Source organism: Antechinus flavipes, chromosome 3 (genome assembly GCF_016432865.1).
Source record: "Antechinus flavipes isolate AdamAnt ecotype Samford, QLD, Australia chromosome 3, AdamAnt_v2, whole genome shotgun sequence".
In the NCBI taxonomy this organism is placed as follows: domain Eukaryota; kingdom Metazoa; phylum Chordata; class Mammalia; order Dasyuromorphia; family Dasyuridae; genus Antechinus; species Antechinus flavipes.
Genome location: NC_067400.1, coordinates 519,130,344 through 519,151,889, shown reverse-complemented (window position 1 = coordinate 519,151,889; position 21,546 = coordinate 519,130,344). Strand labels below are relative to the sequence as shown.

The window sequence follows — 21,546 nt, the reverse complement described above, 5'->3', positions numbered from 1 at the left end:
CCTTACGTCCTGGAATTTTTTACAAAAATATATAGATAATTATTCTTTCAACATGTTTGGCTTTTTTTATAATACTATATATTTTATGCATATAAAATCATCATTTTTATAGTGCATATTCTTTCTCCCCCCACACACACACAGTGTCCCCCTCCCCCAACAAAAATTTAAACACAGCATCAATTTTTCTCTTCTATACTCCCCCTTATCCCTGTTACCAATAGGTAGTCATAACTGGTCATAATTCAAGTTAATGGAAATAGAGGGAATCCATTCTGATCAAGGGAAGTCAGGTCTAGACAGGACCATCAAGAAAGGCCCAAGAGATTAATTAGTTCCTTCCTATCTAGCCTTCAAGGTTCTAAATGAGCCCCCAATTCTCTTTCAGAAAGCTCTCTTTCAACAATCCCAGCCCACAATGATCATCTTCTTTCCTGAACTCTTAACAGTCCTTAGAGACTATATAATTAAATTCCATAATAGCTATAAAATGGCTATTATGTACAAAGTCCTGGATTTTTTTTATTAAAGTAAGAACTGCTTGAAAACAGAGACATACTGACTTGCTTTTCTCTTTGTAGCCTCAAAACTTAGTACTTCAAACACAAGAAATGTTTTCTCAATACTTCATTGAATACTGAGTACAGAAAAGTAAGTAAGTATACCTTCCCTGGCCTTCAGGAGCTTGCTGTCTAATAGTGGTCTCTATCACAGGTACACAAATAAATGACACAAAGAAAAAGGGCAAAGGAGAGATCTAGACAAAATATTCCAGAAAAATTCTCAGGAGAGGCTGAAAAATCTTTCTAGAGAAGATGGCCCTTGAGTTGGGTCTTGAGAGAGGAGCAATCAACAAATATCTATTCTGTGTCAAATATTAGGGGTGGAAAGAAAAAATTAATAAATAAAACAGACCTTGCTCTCAAGAAGCTTATGTTCTTTTTTTTTAATAGCATTTTATTTTTCCAAATACATGCAAATATAGTTTTCAATATCGATTTTCACAAAACTGTGTTAAAGGACCTTGTGTTTTAATGAAGAAAAGGACTTCAAAATAGACAGAAAACACAGCTCTAAGGATAAGGAAGAGATAGTCCATACTAACACAATTAGGAAATACTATGGCAGTTCTAGTGATACAACAGACTAAAGGTAGAACCAATCAGGCTTAATAAGGGACTAGATGTGACCTCTTCTTTGTCTTCCATTGTTCCCAGATCTTCCCAACTGGTCTAGGAATTCTCACTTCGGAAAAGATTTATTCTTCATCTCTGTCTCAGGGTACTGTCTCATAGCAAACACTGACTTTAATAGACAACAAGCAGGCTTTTGTGAGCCTTCTCAGTGCTGGAAGATGAGCTTGCTGTAACAAGAATCAGGGACTTCAAAGGTCAGTCCAACTAATACCTGAAGTGGACTCCTCTCCACAATTCTAACAAATGACCATCTAATCCCAGCTGAAGACCTCTGGTGGTATAGACTGTAGTAAATTCTGAGACAGATTATACTTTGGGATAGAAAAATGAAACTTATTAAGTAGTATGTGACCCTTCCAATTCAGTTCAAGGAAGGAGGGGTCAGCAGATATGCATTTAGAGCAAAGTTCTTAACTTTGCATCCTGGAATGTTAAGGTGAGGTAGAAGAGAAGAATGAGCTCAAGATGTAGACTAAAGACATTTTTGGAAATGGCCAACGAGTGGATTTATTTTGTTTGACTATGCATTTTAGTTACAAGCTTTTTTTTCTTTTTTAATGGGGAGTTATGTGAGAGAGAAAATAAATGCTTAACTGAAAATAAAGTAAAATGACATTAAAAAATTAAAACTAGAGCGTTTCATCAGAATATCTCTAAGGTTCTTTTCATTCTAAATTCTATGATGTATGAATTTCCTCTACAGCAAAATGAGAGTCAGTTCATTTAGGTAATGTATGCTCTGCTCTTCTCTTCCTCTCAGTAATTCTTAAAAATGATTTATTGATGACATATATTTTCATCATAATGATTTTTCCTCCTCCCCCCTCACTGAAGCTTCTCTTGTGACAAAGAAAAATAATCGAGTAAAAACATCCAAAACAGAGGACTGGCTGCTCATGAATAAAAGCGTCTTTCCTGAGGAAGCTTTCATTTTCTCTTCATTATTTACATTGGTTTTTTCAACTTTGCCTTCGACTTCCTTTTAGCAATCTTTTCATTTACATTGTGGGGGTTACCACACATGCTATTCTCTTTATTCTGATTTTCTCAATCATTTTACACAGCATGAAAGCATTCCAGTACAGCCTGGGATAGTGGCTTATGCTGGTAATTCACTACTACTGCAGAGACTGAAGTTGATGTGCCTGATATTTCAGAGCTGAAGCTGATAGACTGTTTGCATCAACATGAGAAGAGCCCCCTGACCAAGTTGGGAAGGGTGTGGATTGCCAGGTAGCTTAAAGAAAGGAGAACTTAACCTGGATTGGAAATGGAGCAGTGGGATCTCAGTACTTCTAGCCTGGTCAAGATGGGGCAACCCAGTCTTGAAAATAAAGTAATATTCCAATAAACTTCTATACTATTATGTTTTGGGCCATTCTCTAATTAATAGGCATTATTTACTTTCCAGTCCTTTGCTACCCCAAAGAACGCAGTATTTTGAGTCATGTTGAGTCTCTGTTTCTGACTTTGCTATTCCAAAGAATGCAGTATTCTGGGACATATTGAGCCTCTGTTTCTGATTTTGATTTCCCTGAGGTATATGCCCAATACTGGGACTGACTACCAAAGAGGAACTGCAGTTTATTCACTTTTCTTGTCCGATTCCAAATCCAGGAGCCAAATACAGAACCACTTTACAGTTTCCTCAAAGCTGCCTGTCTTTCCACAGCCTTTTCCACCTTGTCTATCCCTGTCTTTTGTAGCTCTGCAAATTTGCATGTAGTGAGGTGGCAGCTCAGGAATGTTTTAGTTTGCATTTCTTTTATAAGCAGTGATTGGGAGAGTATTTTCATAGCTTAATCTCATTCACAGTTTGACAATCTTCTTTTGAAAACTGTTCATATCTTTTGACCACCTATTTATTAGAGAACAGCTCCCAGAGAGATATGTATATATAACCTCTATTACATTTTATTACACGTTTGTTTGTTTGCAGTGGATTGAGTGCCAGACCTAGAATCAGGAAAACTCATCCTCCTGAAATTCAAATCCAGCCTAAGATACTAGTAATGTGAGCCTGGGCAAGTCACTTAATCCTCTTTGCCTCAGTTTCCTCATCTGTAAAATGATTTGGAGAAGGAAATGACAAATCATTCCAGTACCTTTGCAAGAATGTCCTTTGGGATTTTCTCTTTTACACATACAAAAATACACACACATATATGTATGTATGTTCACATATATATTTATATATGTATATGTATATACATATATGTGTGAATGTATATGTGTGTATGTATAAACACACACATATGATGATAGCTTAAGTGGACAGTATCACTGAAATCTAGGGAGATGAGATTTGTGATTAGAATATGGCTTTAAAAGGATAGACTTTATTCAAAACAAAGAGGATAAATTTAAGAAAAAAAAGTGTGGGGGAGAGGGAGAAATGGGTATAGAGTTATATTATCTATTAACATATACTCATATGAGGAAGTCTAGAATAGAGGGAACATTTCTGTACAAATCAGTGGATCCTAAACATAAGTAATGATAATAACAGCAGTAATTAATATGTATATAGTATTGACTACATGCCAGACACTGTGCTAAATGCTTTTCCAATACTATTTCATTTGGAACTCACTGACAACCTTGGGAGGTAGATTATTATTTCCATTTTGCAGATGAAGAACCTGAGGCAAACAAACAAAGGTTAAAAAACTTGCCCAGAATTACACAGTTCATAAATATCTTTCTAACTCCAGGTCTGGCCCCCTGTCCACTGTTCCACTTAGCTGACTTGAGTTACCAAGTAATATTATAATTGGAATGGAGTACACCACAGACTATCTGGACAGGCAGCCTGTTTTTATCTGTTTCTGTCACTCTCTCTGCCAAAAGCAGGCAGAAGATCTTTTCTCGTCTTGCTTCAATAATAATTTCATCCTTCAAGAGTGGAAGAAGCAATTAGGGGAACATTTATCCTGAACCTGCTGCTCAATCCAAGCAGTGGGCTAGGGGGCTAGTCTATTGTAGAATTTCTGCCTTAGAGTTGGCAGGAAACATGGGCAGTGTAAAATGCATCCCAGATTCTAGGAAAGCAGATTTTAAAGGCTTCAGAGAAAGAAGGGGGAAAGCCACATGTGCTGTGGAAACCAGAGGGCCAGTCAGCTCTGGAAGGATAGGAAGTTCATGAAAAAAGAATTTTTAACACAAAGAGAAACAAGTGAATGAGGAGGAAGGGGGTGGGGGTGGGGGGTGCACTGTCTCAAAGGACCAATGAAGTTACACAGAATACGCCACTACCAAATTGGATTTTCAAAAGACTGGAGAAAAGGAGGGGCTGCAGGGGGGACATGTTAACTCTCTCTTCAAGGATTTATAGGGCTGTCATTTGAACTTGTACTGTTTGGCCCTCAGGAAGAAAACTAGGAACAAAGGAGGGAAGAGAGGAAAATTTAGATTTGATGTCAGGAAGAAGCTCATAACAATTAGAGCTCTCCAACAGTAAGAGGGGCTGCCTCGGGAGCTAGCAAGAACCACCTCCAAGGACTTGTTGGGCACATTGTAAAAGAGATTTCTGTTCCAGGACGCTTTGGACCAACTAGGAGTCTGTAATTAAGCCGCCCAGCATAAAAGTCACAGACACTAGGATTTGGTGGCTTAACTCCAAGCCCCTACAGTTCTGATTGGGCCCCTCCTGAGCCTACACCATGTTTGTGTAATGTTTGTTTAACTTTGTACCTTTGTGTATTATTCCCCTATTTGCATTGGAGCCTGGAGTGCTAAATGGAGTGTCATTGCTTCTCTGAGGTTGAGAGCCTCATTAAATAATTTTCTCCTTTTTTTTTTCTGAGGGGTGCTGTAACTTTGGCAATATAGGGCACTCCCAGTAAGACAGTTCTCGTTATCAATACAGATCATCCTAATTGGACCAAGAGATTATGAGATTTGATGAGGGTCCCAAATGTCAGGATGTTTAAGGACCTCAACATGCTGGGTCTCAAGTAATTTTCTACCTTTATTTCACCCTCCACACACTCTTTTCATTCCCTAATTTGCAATGAATTTGCCTTTTTGGAGGCAATGGGACAAAATGGAAGGGAATCCTTGGTATCTCCTTCCCAGAAGAACAAATTCTTAGAAGCCATGGTTTATCCTTGCTGCTGCTGCTGTTGCTTCTACTTCACCACATGCTTCTTTCTGACCCTGTCAATCAAATAAAATGGGTCCCACTGGTTGCCATGGATCCCTTCATTGCTACATCTGAATTCCTCATCTACCCTCGCCTTTGCTGAATGCAACTCTCACTTTAATCATGTCTTCCTCTTGGACACTCTCACCTTCCTGGGTTTCCATGTCATTGGTTTTTCCACCTGCCTGATCTCCATCATGACTCAACATCCTCCTCTGGCCCCCTAAGAGGCTAGGCTTGGGTTCCTTTATCTTCTCCCTCAACATTCTCTTTAGAGATGAGTTAATCTGCTCCCTTGGGTCACAAGATCAGTTTTACATCTTGAAGGGATTGCAAAAGTTATCTAGTCCAATTTCTACATTCTACAGATGAGGAAACTGAGGTTCAGCAAAGGGAAAAGATTTGCTCAGAGTTACTATAGAAAGTATTCATCTAGAATGGGATTTGATCTAGTCTTCTGACTCCAAATTGAGCATTCATTCTTTCGTACTGTTGCTATTGTTTTTGTTTCAATCATGTTCAAATTTTTGTGACCCCATATGGAGTTTTCTTCACAAAGATGCCAGTTTTTCAGCATTTGCCATTTCCTTCTCCAGCTTATTTTACAGATGAGGAAACTGAGGCTTCCTGAGTGGGTTTTCCCGGATCACACAGCTTGTGAATGTTTGAGGATGGATTTAAACTCAGGAAGATGAGCTTTCTGATTCTCTTTTCACTGTGCCATCTAGCTGCCCTCCCCTGTTCTGTGGTGCCTCAATTTGCTGCCTGATATCTCTATCCAATGCTCATCTCTCCCCCATATATTCACCAGCCCATATTCCCTGAGCCAACACAATGCCTTGCACATAACAGCAAATAATTGTGAGATTGTACAACCTTTTGGATATCCCCAAAGCTCTTCAAACTCAACACGGCCAAAACAGAACATATCATCTTAAAGCTGCCACTCCTTCTGAGTTCCCTATCAGCTGACAGCACCCCCTGCTCAGGACGCCCTCTCTCAGAACCTTAGCAGCTCCTTTGCCTCTCTCCTCTCCCTTGTACCCACAGGCAAACAGTGTCCAGTCCTATCAATTCTACTCCCAAACAGAATTTGTTCTCTAAAGACTTGCTGACTGACTTGTAGTTGTCCCCTCCTTTTCACTCCCCAATAACTGGTCTCCTCTCCTTTCTCCAGTCTGTTCTTCACACAGGTGCCAAAATTATCTTTACAAACTCACCCATCACTCCCCTGCTTGAGAGCCCACATAGTTCATATCCGGATATTTAAGGACAGACCCAGAATGGCTTAAAGTAACTTTCTACCTACCTTTATCTTCATTATCCCTCTTTATATTTCCCAAAACATTTGCATTCATAAAGGTATATTGTGCAGGGAATCTGGGTTCAAATCTTGACTCTGCCACTTATTATCTACATGACATGAGGCAGGGCACTTTCCTCACCGACAAACTGAAGAAGAGGGCTGGACTAAATGACCTCTAAGGTCTCTTCTATCTCTAAAGAGAGGATCCTATGATTTTTAGCCTCTAAGCTCACTACAGCTACCACCTCCTTCATCATGGATGGAAGAGTAAGGTTCTGGAGCAAATCCTGGGCTATCGATGTCCACACACTCTTTCCAGTCATCTTACACTGCTGGATTTAAACAGCTACGTGAATAGAAGGGGACCTAAGAGAATCATTGACTCAACGTTTTATTTTAGAAAGGGAAAAATAACTGAGTGAGGTTCATGCGCAGGAAGTGATTTGCTCAATGTCACACTGTAAGTAACAGAGTCACTTTTGATTATTAGTCTAATGATTTTCTCAGTAAGCCACAAGGTTCCTGAATGAACAACTGAACAAGAGCAGATATTGGATTGCAGTGGGGAAGTTTAACTTACTAAAAGAAAACCAAATGCTTTTTATTCACTGTCCTTATATAATCCTAAATTGCTAATCCACCTTTAACAAATATTATTAAGCATCCCTAAAATATGAAAAATTTTCTTCTTTTTTTAAAAAATGGTTTTTATTGCTACCTTTCATTTTATATTGTCTGTATCCCCCCCCATATTCTAACTCTTGTATGCCATTCTATATATTTCTTTCTAAAAGTGGAAAAATTCAGATATATTTAAAATCATTAACTACATCAATATATTAAATATATTTTGTTCATTATACTAAATATAATATTTAATACACAGACAATAGATTCAGTGTTCCACACCCAAGCTCTGGAAAGGAGCAGGAGGAGCTATCTTCTCATATCTTTTCTTTGGGACCGTGCCTGCTTTCTGCAATTCTGCAGAATTCCTCTTCAATTGTTTTGTAGTGCTTATCCTTTCTACTTACATTATTGTGGTCACTGTGACGACTGTTTTCCTGGAAGAGCTTCCTCCTTTACATTAAGCTGAAACTGGCTTCCCACTCACCTACTTTATCTACTCCTCAATGATCTCTCCAAGGCCCAATGCAGCTAATATTCTTCTTCTAAAGGATTGTGAAGATAATGGACAGGAAAAATCTTTTACCATATGAAGTTCTATATAAGTGGAAGGGATAATTATTCCTTTCCTTCCAATACGTGGCTCAGCATAATTTCTGCAGGGATGGAGACCAAGCTGCCTGTCAGGTTCAAGTTCTTTTTGTTGATCTCTACAAGACTGTGGGGTCTCGCAGTCAGGCAGTCTAGTCTCTTCTAACTCAGGTCCCCCACAAGGCAGCCCAGAAGAGTGGAAACAGTCCAGATATTGATTCCTGTTTTTATTCCTACTACTTCAGTGACCCTGGGGGGAGTTTTTTTCTTATATTAGTTTTTTCTCAAGTAAAAATGAGGAGACTTGACTAGGTTAGGATCAGAAAACTACAACCAGGCCCCACTGCCTGTTTTTATATAACATTTGAGCTGAGAATGGTTTTGACAGGAACTGGGGCCTCAGGCCATTGTTTGCCAACACCCGAACTAAAGGATATTTAAGGTCTTTGCTGATTCCATTTCCTATGACTGTTTGTTACAATCTATATCTAATAGACAGAGGTCTTCAAGACAGGTCATCAGTATCCAACTCAAAACTAGAACTAAAGATTAAGTCTGTTCCTTTCCTAAATCAGCTGGCTGGTCACAAAAGTATAGTCTGATATCTTGCTAGCTCATTGGCTCCAGTTTCTAGAGCTCCTGAATATTTAGAAAATACTTTTTTGATTACAACTAAGTCAGCTGTGCAACTACTGTGAATCTCTATTTTACAAAGAAGAAAACAGAAAGCAAATCAATGGCAGAGACAGGAGAGGGTAATTAAATCCCAGCCCTTACTGGTTTTGCCTTTCTTTGTATTTTCATCATTTAACACAATGTCAGGCATATAGTAGGTGCTTAATAAATACTTGCTGATTTATTGCTGATACATCTGGGAATCCTGGACCCAGTTCTACTCACCAGTTGAATTCATTGTAGTCATTGTCAACTTCCCACCAGAAATAGAACCAGGTCAGGGTGAGAAAGAAGGTGAAGATGAGAATCAGAAACCAGAGACGTTCCCACTGTGGAGATAGAAGAGTACGATGGTCACTTGAAGGCTAAGGTAGTACAGCTCACTCATCTGGCCACCCCTTTATCTCCTTTTTGTTTCCCCTCAAAAGAGTCCCCCCCACACAATAAGAAATAATTTTGTTAAAAAAAAAAGAGGAAAAGAAAAAAAAATCAGCAAAATCAATACATTGGAAAAACAAAATAAAACAGATATCACATGCAATATTCCATGTCCAAGGACTGCCCCCTACCCATCCCTGCAAAGGAATGGGGGAAATGCCTTCTCATACTTCTCCATTGGAGATAAAGTTTGTACTTTACAACTTTCCAACATTTGCCTGTGTGTATCATATTCAACAAACATTTATTAAGCCACTACAGTGTACAAGGTCTTCTATTCTGTGCTAAGAGAGATGCCAAGTTTACATAGGATACAGCCATCATGATGAGCGACTCTTGTAGAGCAGAGGTCTTCCAGTCTACAACAGCCAACCAACCACCCTGGATGGGTCAACAAGTCTAAAAGCTCCACGTCCTGCTCCCTCAGACTGCTGGCCCTGCCTCCATGTTAGCCATCATCTAGAAGAGAAAGTCTTGGGAAGTTTCGATCTGGCAATTGCCTTTGCACTTGGGGTCTGCAGCCCCCAACTTCTTAGAAGTTACAGCGATCAAAGACTCAGAAAAGAAAGCTCTCATCATTAGTTTCTGGCAGCCTCAAATAGTTCAACATCAGAAACAGATTTGATTTTATAAATGGAAATTAAAGGAAATGCATTATTTTTTAAATGACAATGTACTGTAAGGACCATGGGACATTTCCTCTTTTGCTTTTTCATCAATTAATTACCCATTAGCCTATTAATAGCCCAATTACTCTGTAATAATCATTATTTATAATTAATTAATAATTCATTAACATTTATTTTTAACTTTATTATTTTCCCATTAATAATCATTTATTTTTCCCCTCCAAGTGAACAACTTTTAAAATGCAAAAATAAATCCTCCCTAACAAATATTCGTAGTCAAAGCAAACTCTTTTCTGGTTGTGTCCAAAAAATGTATGTCTCAGCTACATCTTGAGCTGTAGCTCTCTCCAGATGATGTTAAATTAGCACTCTTCTCTTAAATTATTTGTCAATCCACCAACATTTTCAAGTCTTTCAAAACTGTTTCTCCATTTGTTACTGTATAAACTGTTCTCTGGTTCTATTCACTTCATAGCATACCAAGTGATGCAGGTCTTTGAAGAGACCTTTCCATCTGCCCTACTGCCAAACCCTCCTAAATGAGTTATCTCCCCATCAAAATGTGAGCACCCTGAGAGTAGGGAACATTTTGCTTTTTTATTTCTATGCCCAGCACATAACACAGTGCAATGCATATGTATTAAAGCATACTAAGTATGCTTAATAAGTGTTTTTTTAATTCGTTTGTTCCCAGATCTCAAGGAGCTCAAAGTGGGAGAGGGAGGTGAGGTAGTAACTGAAATAATGATAACACAGATTATTATACAATTAAGCTCAGCATTAGAGAGAGATGTGAAATGCTTGGTGAGATCCAGCTGGGGTGAGCAGAACTAGCTTCCCGGAGGAAGGAGCATGTAAGCTGGGCTTTTATGGATGGGCAAGAAGCCAATTAGATGAAGGGGAATGGAGGAAGAAGACATTCCAAGCAGATGATAAAGCATTTTCAAAGAAGAGTGTCTAGAAGGAAGGAATCAATAGCTAACATTTGTTTATAGAGAGTTTTAAAATTAAAAAACCTCTGCTACCTGATCAGAGCCCTACAATCACCCCTTGAATTAGATGATGTTATTATATCCATTTTATAGATGAGGAAACTAAGTGTGAGAAAAGTTAAATGTCAGACTCTCAAAAATAAATGTATGAGATCTGATTTCAAGTTTGTTTTTTCCATGAGGAGGTTCAAAACCATTTAGGCCCCAATTCTGGGTTGAACCCTTTAGTACATAGGGCGCCCAGACGTCTTCCTCAGTAAGTGAGAAATGCTCAAGAAAAATTGAGAGAGGCCTCCTGCAGCAATAAAAAGAAATGGGCTATTGATTCCTGAAGGTGAATGGCCTCCAATCAACCGTGATTTATGGCTGTCTCCTGGCTGACCATTTGGTAGAGATGAATGTGGTCTCCTCACCTTTACCTCTGTGACTAGAAAGATTAAGCTCTTCTTTAACCATCAGATTAGGGAGTCTCTGTAGCCAGGGGCCATGTCTCCCAGGAGCTCCATTTTTCCCAAGATTAATTCCACAGCACACTGGGGGCTCAAACCCAAGGCTTCATGTCTCTAAGGTCTATTGATTTTTCCTATATTATGCTGTTAGGGGAAGGGAAGATTTGTGTCCAGTCGAAAAGGATGAAAAAGCCTTAGTTGTTCTTTCTACCACACTCTCCATGATTTGACAGTAGCTAGGAAGAAGGAATGCCCTTCCCCCCAACACATCACTGGCCCCCTCCCCACCCTCCCACCCGAATTCTCTATGGAGATGGAGTGACTGCTAGCCACCTCCTTCCCTGTTCTCCCAGCCCGGTTAGACCAGGCGCCCAGGGCTCATAGGACCATCTTCATCTCAACTCTGGGCAGAATGCCCAGTACAGGGCAGCAGGGGGCTCCCCTTCCATGTCAACTTCCACTCCCCCACTTATTTATAGAAGTTCATTAACTGGAGAAATACAGTAAGCTATCCTCCTGATCAGCCCTCTGGGGCTCTCTGGGAGAGAGGGGAGAGGAAGAAAGAGACCTGCCATCTTCCAGCACCACACGGATGCAAAGACCTCAAAACAAGAAATATTAGCGTTAAGAAAGACTTCAGAATACAGAGGGCCGGAGCTCGGAGGGTCCTTGGAGCCTAGAAAGTCAGAGATGAGAGGAACTTCAGAACAGATCCTATCTGAGCTGAGAGAGCTCTTAAAACAAAGAATTTGAGAATACTGAATGTTAGAACACAATTTTAGATCTGGAAGGAACCTTGGTTATAGAATATTCGGGAAGACCTCAGATGAGAGAATGTTAAAATTAATGTTAAGAAGCTTAGAATGGAGAATATCAGAGCTGAAAAAGTCAGAATTATCACTGAATTCAATCCAGAATCCAAATCAATAGGAGAAAACAAAATCCCACAGAGTACAAAATCATAAGATTTAAGTCATACAAAGGGTCTAAAACTTAGCTTTCCTGACTTCCAGGTCAGGATTTTTTCTACTACATTCCATAAAACATCTTTTGTTGGGGGGAGGGGAGGACAGGCAATTCTAACCACAACAACAAAAAGATTCACATGATTATCTCTTTCTTCAGTTTACAAAAGTATTTCCATATCCCCTTTCATTTCCTTCTTACAACAGTTTGGTGAGGCAGGGCATGCATGGGATGAAATGAGAGCTTGGACAGGAAGGAGTGGGATCATACTTCATTTCCCCTAGGGAGAATTCTTCCTTTTCTCACTGCTTTCCTCCCCTTGTTGAATTTGGAGTCCTCCTTTAGAGTCCCAATGCTCCTTTCTCCAGAAAGCCTTCCCAAGTCCCCTTTGAAAGGTTAGCAATGACTTTATAAAGCTCTCTGTTCAAACCTTGCTGATGTATTATAGTTGTTACATTAGACTTAACACCTGCATTTCCTAAATCCCTAAATGGAAAAGTACAGGATCCATTCTAAATTTCATATACCTCTTAGCTCTGAACACAACAGGCACTTACTTATTGCTTATTAAATCAGGGAAATACTGACTTGGCAGCTTTTGTGGCAGATAAGTTCTGGTCCTGGAGTCAGGAAGATAGAGGTAAAATCTTCTTTCAGACACTTACAAGTCATCTGACTTTGGGCAAATCACTTTAACTCTATATGGCTCAGTTTCCTCATTTATAACCTTCCATAGATTGTTGAGAAGATAAAATGAGATAATATACATAAAGTTCCTTGCAAACCTTAAAGTACTATATAATTGTTAGCCATTATTATTTCTACTACAACTGCTGAGACAGGAAATAGATTGCTGGACCTGAAGTCAGAAAGTCCCAAGTTCAAATTCTATCTCAGACATTTATTTAGCTGAGGGATTTTGAACAAATTTACTTAACTTGTCTGCCTCAGTTTCCTCATCTACAAAACGTCAATTTATTGTGAGGATAAAATGAGATAAAATTTGTTCAATGCTTTGCAACCTTAAAGCACTACATAATTGCTAATTATCATTTATTAGATTCAGCAACTACAATTTTTCTTTCTAGGGCTATCCCAAAATACACTTTTGTATCTCCCCCTTTGCTCTGTAACTCATACCTGTTCTCCTTTGAATATACATAAAAGAATACTTGGGATTTGGAGGAAAGAAAAAAGGTAAACTCAAACAGAATTCTCCAGAGTTGGAGCTTGGGAATCAAAGACAAGATAATCCCAAGGAAGGCCTCAGAGACCCCTTTCAATTTGAAGGCAGTTTTTATGAGCCTGGATTTTGTGACAGTAAAAGACTGTGATTCTAAGATTCAATGACTCATTCTAAGTTTCTATGAGACTGAGATTCCAAGATCTGTGATTCTAAAAATGCTCTCCAAGTCCAAGGTGTCAGAAACAATTAAACAGATGTTCCAGGAGTTTGGGAAGGCAACCATGAAACAAAATAAAGAAATAACTAGGATCCTGGCACTGTCTTAGACTCTGAGGCTTCTGACCCAGCCTTGGAGATTAGAAGCAATCAGCAAGAAGCTGGGGGACCTCTGGAAGCTGGGGTAATGGGGAGGAGAACGTGCACAGTTGAGAGATAAACAGCACTGCCGGGGGAACATAATTAGGGATATAAATAACTGGTTTGCTTCCTCTCTCCCTCTCCCTGGTGTACCCTTTCCTTTCCCTCCCCCCTCTAGCATTGCTGCAGGTTAGGTCTACGCCCTTCAATGCCCAGCTTCTAGATGGATTGGCCCAGGGTAGGACTGCAGAGGCCAGAACATCTTTATTAAAACCATAAAACCTGGCTGAGAGAAAGTCTTCTTCCTTTCTCTCCTCTTAACACCCTATAGCTGCTGGACTATATTTACTGTTCCTGGGTTCCCCTAAGCTCCAAAGCTGATAATAATGATAACCACATCATAATCACTCACAAGCCCGATAGAATACATCCTCAACCTCATGCTGGATCAATGACAGATAACTAGACTAAGGTTCATCAAAACAGGCAAAGTAGCTTAGTCAACATCACCTGGCAAGCCCAAGGCAGAGCCAGGACCATAAGTGTCTTTTTTTAGCCAAGATCAAGATTCTTTCCATAGGGTCACCTGGTAAAACACCTCAAGTCCCTCCTTTATTGCTTCCTAGGATTGGAAATGACTGCACAAATTGCACATTAGTCTGTGTTAAACGCGCAACCTCACAGATATTCAGACTTCAGTTCTGGCAGATTGAGCGAGTGGTCCAAGGTCCTACAAGGAACGATCAAAAAAGTCTCTTTTCTTCCCTGAGTTGGCTACTGCATGGTCACCTCATCCAATGCACACCTGAATAGGAACCTCCAATCTAACTACTCCACATGTCTACCTTAGTGGTGATTTACATCATTTATATCATTGAATAGATGCCCAAAGGCAACTTAACACACTCTCTTCTTTCCATCTATTGTCCACCTTCAGTCTCTGTCTCCTGTCTGCCTTTGACTGATATCTTTATCTATCTATCTACATACACAAATATATATCTATACATACGTACACACACAGCCGGTAGCATTCTAACTAAATGGCATAGTCTGAACCACAGGCATTCTTTATTCACTTGTGTTTTCCTGTGTGGATGTTGTTGAATACTCAACAAGGGTTTGTAGATGTCAATTAAACGATCTATTAAAAGGTAGACAATCTCCCTCTTGGATTATGAATATCAAGCAAAGGATAAAACAAGGTGACAGATCTTATTATAAGGGTTTGGAATCACTATAGGGGATGTCCTGTGAAGACTCCTAATAGATGGGAAGATCCTCAGAGAGCTTTTGCTTGCTGATGATCTTGTGCTGATTGCATCAAGCCCCAGAAGGTTGCAAAGTCTCCTAGATGACATTCATAATCAAAACCAATTATCCACACAGGGAAAAATAGGTAGATGAAGATTACCTACTGTTTAGACTATGCCTTGGATAGAAAATCCACAGAGCTGGCTCATCAGCACACATCTCTTAGACAGAAACTGAAGATGGACAACAAATGGACAAGAGTTCACTAGGAAAGGTGTGTACTGGGCAGCCTTTAGTTAAGTGTTCAGTGCTAACAACGAACCCGAGGTTCTCCTTGAAATAAAGAACTATCTTTTTAACCAACCATCAACATGGAATACAGCATCTCTGAAGAAGTAAAGTTGAGAGTCACCCTCAGGGAAATAGAAAGGTGAAGGATAGGTGTGAGTAGGGGTTAGCAGATCACCAACAAAAGTTTTACCAAAAACAGTATTAAAGATAACCAGCAGAGAAGGGGGGAGTCACCTAGTCAGTGATAGATAACCAATGGACAAGCCTTTTACTTCACTGTTATCCATCAAAGGCCTGAGCATGGTGATTAAGTGTCCTGCAGAAGACTTATGGGATATGAACAAAAGTCATACAGATCAAGTGGATCACGTTATTTAAGAATATCTCTTTATATATATATATATATATATATATACGTATATATATATATATATATACACACACACACACACATATATTATAATCTATACCACTAGAAAGTCAGTCAACAAACATTTATTAAGCACTTATTATATTTGAGGTATCTACTAGGATAAAAAGAAAGGGGAAATCCCCAAAAAGCTTACAATCTAATGGAAGGAGAAAACATAATTAATAAGGTACATACAAGATACATACAGAGTGGATGAAAAGTCAGAAATAAGAAAACTGGGAAAGGCTTCATACAAAAGGTGGTATTTAAGTTGACTCTTGGAGGAAACCAGGGAAATTCATTGGTAAAGATGAGGAGGAACAGCATTTCAGGCATAGGGGACGAAGAATGAAAAGGCAGATGGGAGATGGGGTACCATGTAGATGGAATAGCAAGAAGGATAGTGTAACTAGATCATAGAATAAAGGAAGGGTAGTAAAATAAAAGAAGCCCTAAGAGGTAGAAAAGGGACAGGTTATAAAGAAATTTCAATATCCTACATAGGAATTTCTGTTTCATATTAGAGGCAATAGGGAACCACAGGAGTTTACTGAGTAGAGGTGAGGCAGGGGGAAGAGTGACAGTCTGAGCTGTGCTTTAGGAAAATCACTTTTGAAAACCAAATGGAAGATGGAGTGGAGAGATTAATGGGATTACCTAGTATTCGACTGCCTAGATTGAGCTACATGAGAGCAGGGGATTTGTATAATCTAAACCAATGGCTCTCTCAGTATTTTTATACTATTAAACATTACTGAGGCTCTGTCCAAAGGATTTTTGTTTACATGGCTATATTTATAGATATTTCCCATATTATTAATAAAAACTATAGTGAATTTGTAGACTGTCTGAGTTTCAAAGACCCCTAAGATTTTCTGGGTCACACTTTGTGAACTACTGATTTAAACTGTATAGCTTTCCTAGCATCTAGCAGAAAGCTCTACACAGTAAGTACTATTAAGTTTAATAAATGAATGAAGGAAGTGAGAACCTCACTGTCTCCCTCCTTGGACAGATCTCATCATTTTCATTCAGTTTTGGGGTCACATGTTAAGAAGGGCATTGACAAGCTGGAGTAAGTCCAGAGGGAAGTAACCGGATGCCATTTGAGGATTAACTGAAAAAAATGAGGATGTTTAGTATGGAGGAAAAGAGACGGGAGGGGGGTGGCTATAATAGCTTTTGGTATTACAAGAGCTGTCTTAGGTCCTGTTTTGATCTAGAGAACTGAACTGGAAGCCACGGGTAGAAATTGCCTAGTGGTCAATTTAACCAAAATATCAATAATAAATCATAATATAATTATCTATATATATTTAAATAAATAATAGAGCTATCTCCAAGAGGTAGTGTGTTCCTCATGTGTGAAGTCTTGAAGTAGATACATTGTATTGTCAACTGGTTTAAGATGGTTGATTCCTGCTTAGTCTACATGCTTTGAGAACAAAGGACCACAAGCAATCATCTGAGATGCCCTCCCCATCTAAGCCCTCTAGTTCTGGGCTTCTAACTTCCCTATTACTGTTTATGTCACTAGTGTCAAATTCAGATGGAAATGGGGACCATTAACCCATAATAAGGATCCCTGTGGCAGTAAAATGACTTAGAAAACCACATCATAATATCAATAAAACACAGGTCAGACCATGTCAATCCTCCCCTTGCCCTACTCCCACTCAATAACTCCAGTGGCTCCTTATTTTGATTGTCTTTTGATTTATTTTGCTAATATTTCCCTGTTACATTTTAACCTACTTCGGGCCAGACGTGGGAATGTTTGGGGCTTTATGTTGCACACGCCAACTATACTCAAACTTGAAGTCTCAGCTCCAGCCTTTGCTCCTCACTTTCTCAACCACCCCCACGTCCAGTCTGCTGCTAAGTCCTGTTTCTACTTCTGCAAAATCTCCTTCTAGAGTCCCTTCTCTCCTCCAACGCTGCTGCCCCTTTTCACCTCACGCCTGCAGGGATGCTGGTAGGTTTCCCTCCCTCAATTCTCTCCTCTCTCCAGCTATCCCTCACTCATCTTCCTAAATGATCTTCCTAAAGTACAGTTCCCCCTTCCTATTCAATAAACTCCAGAGGTCTCTGATGAACTCCAGGATCAAAAATAAAGCCTTTAACATTCAAAATCTTCACAATTTGATCCATTGTGACATGGGCCTCTTTGCTGTTTCATAAACAAGTCACTCCATCTCTCAGCTCTGGGCACTGTCTCCCATGCCTGGAATGCTCTTCCTCCTTGTATCTGTCTTCTAACTTGCCTGGTTTCTTTCAAGACACAGCTAAAACCTACTTTCTGCAAGAAGCCTTTCGCAGAAACTCTTCCTCTTAATGTTAGTGCCTTCTCTCCAATAATTAGTTCCATTTTTTTGTCTTTATTTCTTGCAGGGATGCAGTTGTCTGCACGATGTCTCCTGTAAAGGCAAAGACTGTTCTTGTCCTTTTTTGCATCCCTAGGCTCAGCACATCACCCAAGACATAATAGGTGCTTATTAAATGCTTATTGGCTGATTGTGATTCTGCAAGCTGTCTGGTTCAGGAGATTCTGGGAACAAGGCTTAACAGTGAAGGAGTGGGACTGACAGTGAGTGAGCGAGTGCCAAGGAGGGTCAGGGGAGGCTGAGATGGGTGGGATCCGGAGGGGCTGGAGAAGGTTCTGCTAGCATCGAGGAACTGCTATATGACTGCAGGAGGGGGAGGCCCCGGGCAAGTAACTGTCTGCCTTTTGGTGGCTTCTGGGAGATGGAAGGCCTTGGGGAATTGAAGAAGCCAGTCAAGCATGATACATCTGGACACTACGGTTTTCCTCCTCTAATTTCCCTGTCAAACATAGCCACTGGCTAGCATATGCTGTGCTGTGGAGCTGCCAGTCCATCTCCTACTTCAGTGACAGAAGGCCAACAAGGACCCTAGAAAAAGGAGAACGGGCCACATGTCTTCCTTGGTTGGCAGCTCCCCGGGTTCCACAGGGAGTCATCCAGGAAGGACAGATGAATCTCATTATATTTTTACTATTGATGGGGGGGGGGGTTCAAGGGGAAACTGGGCAACAGCTTTCTGTTCTAAAAACCCCATGCATGAGCTAGAGTATAAATGTGTCTAAAAAGAGGCAGCTTGAGCCATGGAATAGAGATTCAGGGAACCTGGGGTTAATCCAGGCAGTGCCGATGATTCTATATGTGATCCTGGGAAAATAATTTCTCCTTTCTAGCCCTCAGTTTTTTTATCTGTCAAATGGAGCAGAGGGGATATAAGACCAGATAGTTCAAGGAGAGCAAAGACTAAATCTTATGTAAATGTACTTCCATACAGTGACAGCATTCTGTCTGAACAAAGGGAAAATTTCCTGAATTAAATTTTAAAGCCCCTTCCAGCTCTAATCTATGCTCTAAAGTCCCTTTCGGGTAAAATCAGTAATCTATCGTCCAAAATCCCTTCCAAATATAATTGTTGTTACATATATATCTTCAAATCCTTCCAATGAAGCCATTCTACAAATATGAAGCACTACTCTTAGGTGGAAACAAGCCCAGGCTTTTCCCATTCCCTCCACCCCCCAGGGCTCCATCCTTTGTTCTAAGAGCCTGGCTCCCTCTCTGACCCCGAGAAAAAGCTCTGATTGCTGAGTTAGCACGAATGCTAAATTATCTCCTTAATAACCCAGACACACAAGGAAGGTTGTCCAGGGCCCCTGGCTCTTCTACTCCTTTTATTCTTAAAGCAGCAATCACTCTCTGCACTACCTCACAATTACAGGGGCAGTGTGTCTGAGAGCAGCAGAGATGATAACCACTGGTTACTGCACTCTGGTAGGCAGACAGGTACTCAGATGGTTTTTTCCCTCTCCTCCTATCTGCACTACATGAAAGGTTCTTATCTCCTAGGGATCTTAGCTAGAAGGAGTATAACTAATAACAAACAACAACTCTCACTTGTGGAGTATCTACTATCTGCCAGGCAATGTGCTAAGCACTTTACAAATATTATCTCAGTTGAACCTCACATCTTGGAGAGTTAAGTACTACTATTAATTTTAGAGTTGATAAAACTCAGACAAACAGAAATGACTTGGCCAGGGGGACATAGTTAGTGAGATCTGAGGCTGGATCTGACCTGACTCCAGGTTCAATCTTCCATTCACTGCACTACCTAGCTCCTTGAGTCATTTCCCTGATCACTGGATTTCTGGTGTTTACGTCAGAGCCAGAGAGTAAATTCACGCTAACTTTTGCAACCTGAAAAGAACAATTCACTACTGACGATTCTATTTCTGCTTTCATTTTCAAGATGAGGCCTTAGATTTCATCCTGTTTCAAACCACCTTTTTAGTTATAGTGGAAAGAGCCCGGGCTTGAGAGGCAGAATGTATATGATTCTCTGATGAGTCATTAACTAGTCGCGTAACTTGGAACAAACCTAAATCTCAGTTTCTGAACCTGAACTTTTCTTATTCCATGATTCCTTTTGCCCCCTAGTGCCCAGATTCTATACATCCTTCTTGTCTCTGCTAACATCCCAACTCTTCCAAGAAGCCCTTCCCCAGCCCCGTAGCCCACATTGCTCTTTCTCTTCCCTTCTCAGGGACTTATAATGGCCCTAGTCCATGATCTTGAATTGCTTCCTAGTTGTTTCCTGCATACATGTCTTGTGTCTCCCCCAACTAAACCATGAGCTCCTCATGGACAGTGATCATGGCTTCTCCTACTTGTAATGTTGCTAACCACAGAACTAGGCACTAAGAGGTGGGGCCCAGAGTAGTATGGACTATCTGGCCAAATCAAAATCCCTCAGGCAGGTCATTTTTTGAAATTTCTATCTTCCCAAGTAGCTAGCGCAGTGGCTGCCACACAATAGGTGGCTAACAAATGCTTGATGATTGCCTGATGTTCAGGGATATGGTGATTCCTCTATCCCTGGACAATTGTCTCTGGATAACGTAAGAAGGAGCCTTCCAGGGTTGAATAAATGGTAATAATAGCAATAACAATAATGTAATAGAATAATATAAAAATGGCATAACACTGCCATTGCTCTACTAGACTAGAAACTACGGCCAAGATTACAGGATGATTTTGTTTAAGTCCCCTTAAAAATACAGCAAAGAAAAAAATCTGTTCTGAATAACCCTGCCTCTGAATGAGAATTGATCTCTGGTGAATACCCATGTTCATCATTTATCATCAATGACATCACAGGATGATGTCTTGACTTGCATGTGAATAGGACAATATGCTAAGGACGGCCAGTATAGGTACAGCAGGACAACCCACTCCAGTGTTGGAGGCACAAATCAAAGGTCAGAGGCTAAAATGAAGGGGCCCCAGGAGCATCATTCCCAACATGTGATGAAGAAATACTTGTGCCATATATTTTTAGGGCATGTTATAATTAAAAAGTCTAGAAAAAGGGAGGTGAGAGTCCTGCCCTCATCAGATTTCACATGGAGGATGGTGTTTGGTTTTAGGCACTAAGGTTTAAGAAAGGAATTGATAAACTGGAAGAGCATATGGGACAGCAACCTGATAGTGAGGAAGGGTCTATGAGTATCTGTGTGTCAGCTGAAGGAAAGGTACATGTCCCACTTGGAAGGACCCATGAGTCTCTTTGCATTAGGTGATAAAAAGGCACACACATGTCCTACTTGGAAGGGTCTCTGGCTCTCTCTGCATCAGCGTAAGGATGTTTTCCCCACTTGGAGAAAACAGAAGACAGATAGCTGTCTTTAAGTTTATGAAGGATTAGCATGTGGCTACAGAGGGCAGAATCAAGAAAATAAATGGGATTACAAAGAGAACAATTGACATTTGCTGTCAAGAAAACTCTCTAACAAAATCAGAAGTAGGTTGCCTGGGAAGAGGGAGCTACTCCAGGTTTTTGCTATACAGGCTGACCTAGAAGGCAAAGGGCACTGTTACTGTCATTATTCAATTATTTCATTCATATCTGACACTTCGTGATCCCACTTAGGATTTTCTTGGCAAAGATCCTGGAGTGATTTCTCATTTCCTTCTCCAGCTCATTTTACAGATG

The 21,546-nt window shown here is 40.1% G+C and overlaps 1 protein-coding gene across 3 annotated transcripts in view; it reads right to left on the bottom strand.

Annotated features, from left to right (window-relative positions):
• The window catches only part of GDPD5 (glycerophosphodiester phosphodiesterase domain containing 5), a 175,752-nt gene that overhangs the window by 44,899 nt on the left and 109,307 nt on the right, over positions 1-21,546 (bottom strand). For all 3 annotated transcript variants that reach the window (XM_051987088.1, XM_051987090.1, XM_051987089.1), the window contains exon 4: positions 8,765-8,868. In XM_051987088.1, coding sequence (XP_051843048.1) covers positions 8,765-8,868 — 104 coding nt within the window. The remainder of the gene's footprint in view (positions 1-8,764; positions 8,869-21,546) is intronic.